Source organism: Monopterus albus, unplaced genomic scaffold, assembly GCF_001952655.1.
Source record: "Monopterus albus unplaced genomic scaffold, M_albus_1.0 scaffold338.1, whole genome shotgun sequence".
In the NCBI taxonomy this organism is placed as follows: Eukaryota; Metazoa; Chordata; class Actinopteri; order Synbranchiformes; family Synbranchidae; genus Monopterus; species Monopterus albus.
Window position 1 is genome coordinate 308,435 of NW_018128218.1, and position 3,681 is coordinate 312,115.

The following is a 3,681-nucleotide window of genomic DNA, read 5'->3' on the forward strand; positions in this document are numbered from 1 at the left end:
CTCTCTCTCTCCCTGTACCTTTCTGCAGGTTGCCCTGGCCCTGGAGCTCTATGTCTCTGACGAGCAGTCACCGGCCACATCGACCTGATCAGTGTTTGATTGTTGTGTCTTGTTGCTTTTCTTCTTTTGTCTCTCCTCTATCCACTCACCCCAACCGGTCGAGGCAGAAGGCCGCCCACCAAGAGCCGGGGTCTGTCGGAGGTTTCTTCCGTTAAAGGGAGTTTTTCCTCCCCACTGTCGCCAAGTGCTTGCTCAAGGGGGATTTGTTGGGTTTTCCCTATGTAATAATATTGATAACAGTAAGGTCTAGACCTTACTTTGTAAAGTGTCCTGAGATGACTTTTGTTGTGATTTGATTTGAATTTGATTTGATTTGATATATGCGTATTTGCTTGCTTTATTTAACTACACTAAGTGAAGCCAGATGTAATGTCGATGTCACAGTGAGAGCCACTAATATGTCGACTACACTCACTGTTAACCTGCTGTATGTGCTCTTACATGTGTGAGAAATGAATTATTTCTATGACGTCACCTGCTGTTAACAAGGCAACATAAATATAGTTCCACTATTAGGAATTTTATGCAAACAATAAAGGATCCTTTTCAAGATAATTACATCTTAAAAAAAAACTAAGAAACCAAATAACTAGTCCTGCTACTGTATATTTTAGTGAGGATGGGAGGGTTTATTTGTTTTCGTTATAATTTCTTTCGTTATATATGCTTTGTTGTAATACTGTCAACATGTCGCAATTATGATAAAAATACATAAACTGTGACTCAAATTAAGTTGCTTTAACTTGTGAGTTAACAGGAACTTTGTGGTAAAGCATGTTTTCTCCAGCTAACATTATTTAAGTTGCCAGTGTCCTTTTGTTTCCTATCCCCTACTGTTACATTTTTTATGGGAAAGGCCCCCCCTCCCTTACATCGTTCTCCAGGAAGTTGAACATGCTCCTCTCAGCCAGCTCTCTGCTCTCCTCAAACTTCTCCACAGCCTGCCGGATCTCCTCATCGGGGATTTTCCCCTGACGTTTCTTCTTATAGTCAAAGTCTAACCGGCGGCCCTCCAGCTTCTTCAGGTGGTGCTGCAAGCAGAAACCACAAGTCAATTCTGGAGGTTCCAATCCCAACAAGTTCTGGTTAGGCTTTGATGTGACTCAAAGCATGTGGTGTTTATGGCATTAAAGGTTTATTCATAATGAAAGTGAGCTCTTTGGTCAATGTGAGCATTAGTATGATAAAATAGAGATTCAGTTTTTAAATATACTATACACTGTAATGCCTCAGCATTATCTGCACACTGTAGCTCTAGGAGGCTAACGTTAGCTTACTTGTGTATTTTGTCGATCCAGTGTTATGCTATGAATAACAATTTTATCATTAGTGGTTAAAGGTATTAACTTCAAGGACACCTGGCTTGGATTGAGTATAATCTCTGACTTATTTCACCTTTTGATACAGGAGGAAAATGCAGCTCTGCAAACATACACACGCATCAGCAAGCTCTCAGCAAAAGGCCTCAATCTGCACTGCCAATTTAATTCATTTAATCATCTGTTTATTCGTCCTGCAACAGAGAAAATTTACACACACACACACACACACCCGTGGCAAGGTGCAGTAATAATATTAGTTTGCAGGATAGAACAGCCAGGATAACCTAAGTTTGTTTTCTAGTCAAATGAAATGTTTTCTATTAAAATAGTAGGAGGGCAATAGAACAAAGACATCACTCTATTATTTTAAACTCAACTAAGCTTCACTACAGCATGTCCTAGTGTATGTAACATAGAACCCCGATTTCCATGCTGTGCACTTGGACAATCTGTATATATTTCACCACTCATAATTCATCTAAACATTTAAAATCTAGCATTATTGCCTTCATCCAAAGTTTGAGGCGCTTTGGCTCATGTAATGGGAAAGTGTAAGATGACCTTTTAATATTCCGAGCCTTATTTTTCTTAGATTAACTTGAACAGCCTGGAACAGAAAAGTAATTTCCCCTATATTTAATTTTACATCCAATAAAATGTGGTGTTGCTCAGAGATATTTGCTATAATCTCTACACCAGAACCCATGTGGGCGCAAGGCATTATGGGATATCAGACTAGGGCAAATAGAATGTTTTTGTTTGTTTTTAACAACGCATGACTAAACACATCTGCAGTGACACTGCAAACACAGTACGGTATATACTGTATATATACTGCCCTATACTTACAGACTGACTTAGAGACTAATATAGGCCAATACAACCTCACACATCCTGCACATGCAGGAAAGGCTCTTTATTCAAGTTTATTCCTTGAGCACAAAGCCAAACATCAAACTGTGCAGGTGCTTTTACTTCTAACATGTTTACTGCTGTCCAAACTAACTCTGCTGTGTTTTCTCATGTGGTTCAGTTTTATCTGGGCTGCTTTGAAAGCTGTCATTCTAACTCTGGTGCAGACTGAAGAACCGCACAGAGCTGTCTTGGTCCAAGTGGACTATGGAAGCAAAGTACTCTGTGATTGGAGATACTGCATTTTTAGCAGGATTTTTAAAGCTAAACAACCTTTAATTTCATCTGCTGACCTGTGAACTGTTGATAAAGTGTTCTCCTAAGCCAGTGATTCCCAAACTGTGGCTCCACCTGGTGGTACACCATAGCCATGCTGAAAGGTCTAAGTCCTAAAATCAACAACTTGTCATTTAATTTTATTACAACAGTTACTACATAAACATATCACTTTACAATGATGTAAAAATGTGTTGACAATCACTTGAATAAGTTGTTGTGTGAGAGCCATGGACAACACTGTGTGTTTTGTGGAGTGTGGAGCACGCATATGTTGATGCCGCACTGTCCATATTAGTGAAGCGGAGCAGAGGAGATCGATAGACAGACAGAGCATGTCTGCCTGGTTTCTTAGTGTGGTTGCTGTTCATGGTTGTTGGTGTAACATTGGGCCCTAATTCCATTCCCCCACTGCTACAACCCACAGGCACGAGGGAAATGACAGCAACAGTCAACGACAAAACATGGCGCCCACTGAGGCGAACGTGTTTGCCCGCTCCACTCTTGAATGCCGGTTTTTTCTTCGTTTTCTTCTTTTTTTGTGTGTTTTATGCTTTTTCTGCAGTGCACAAATGTCATGCACTGCTTACATACAACAGACAGGCATTGCTGGATATCGCCAACTCACAAAGCCACTGGGAATTTACTGGTTTCATACCACCGGAGCTACAACAGGGCCAACAGGGCCACCACAGACGCCATCGCGGCTGCACTCCACTATTCCCTTTCTCATCTGGAAAATGGAGACTCCTACATCAGGATACTCTTCATTGACTACAGCTCCGCCACCAACTCACCCACAAACTGTTCACACTAGGTCTGCACCCCACCCTCTGTGACTGGCTCCTGGACTTTCTGACTGGCAGGCCCCAGACTGTCAGGATTGGCAATAGAACTTCAGCCAGCATTGTTACAAACACCGGCACCCCACAAGGATGTGTCCTCAGTCCCATCCTCTACACCCTGTTCACCCACGACTGTGTCGCCTCCCACAAAGACAACATCATCCTGAAGTTTGCGGACGACACCGCAGTGATTGGTCGCATCACTGGTGGGGACGAAGCAGCCTACAGGAGGGAGGGGGCCGGGCTGGGGTCATGATGCAAGGACA

The 3,681-nt window shown here is 42.3% G+C and overlaps 1 protein-coding gene across 4 annotated transcripts in view; it reads right to left on the reverse strand.

Annotated features, from left to right (window-relative positions):
* Positions 1-3,681, reverse strand: part of sh3gl3a (SH3-domain GRB2-like 3a) — a 37,076-nt gene that overhangs the window by 9,553 nt on the left and 23,842 nt on the right. For all 4 annotated transcript variants that reach the window (XM_020624789.1, XM_020624790.1, XM_020624788.1 and 1 more), the window contains one exon: positions 933-1,091. In XM_020624789.1, the coding sequence (XP_020480445.1) occupies positions 933-1,091 (159 nt within the window). The remainder of the gene's footprint in view (positions 1-932; positions 1,092-3,681) is intronic.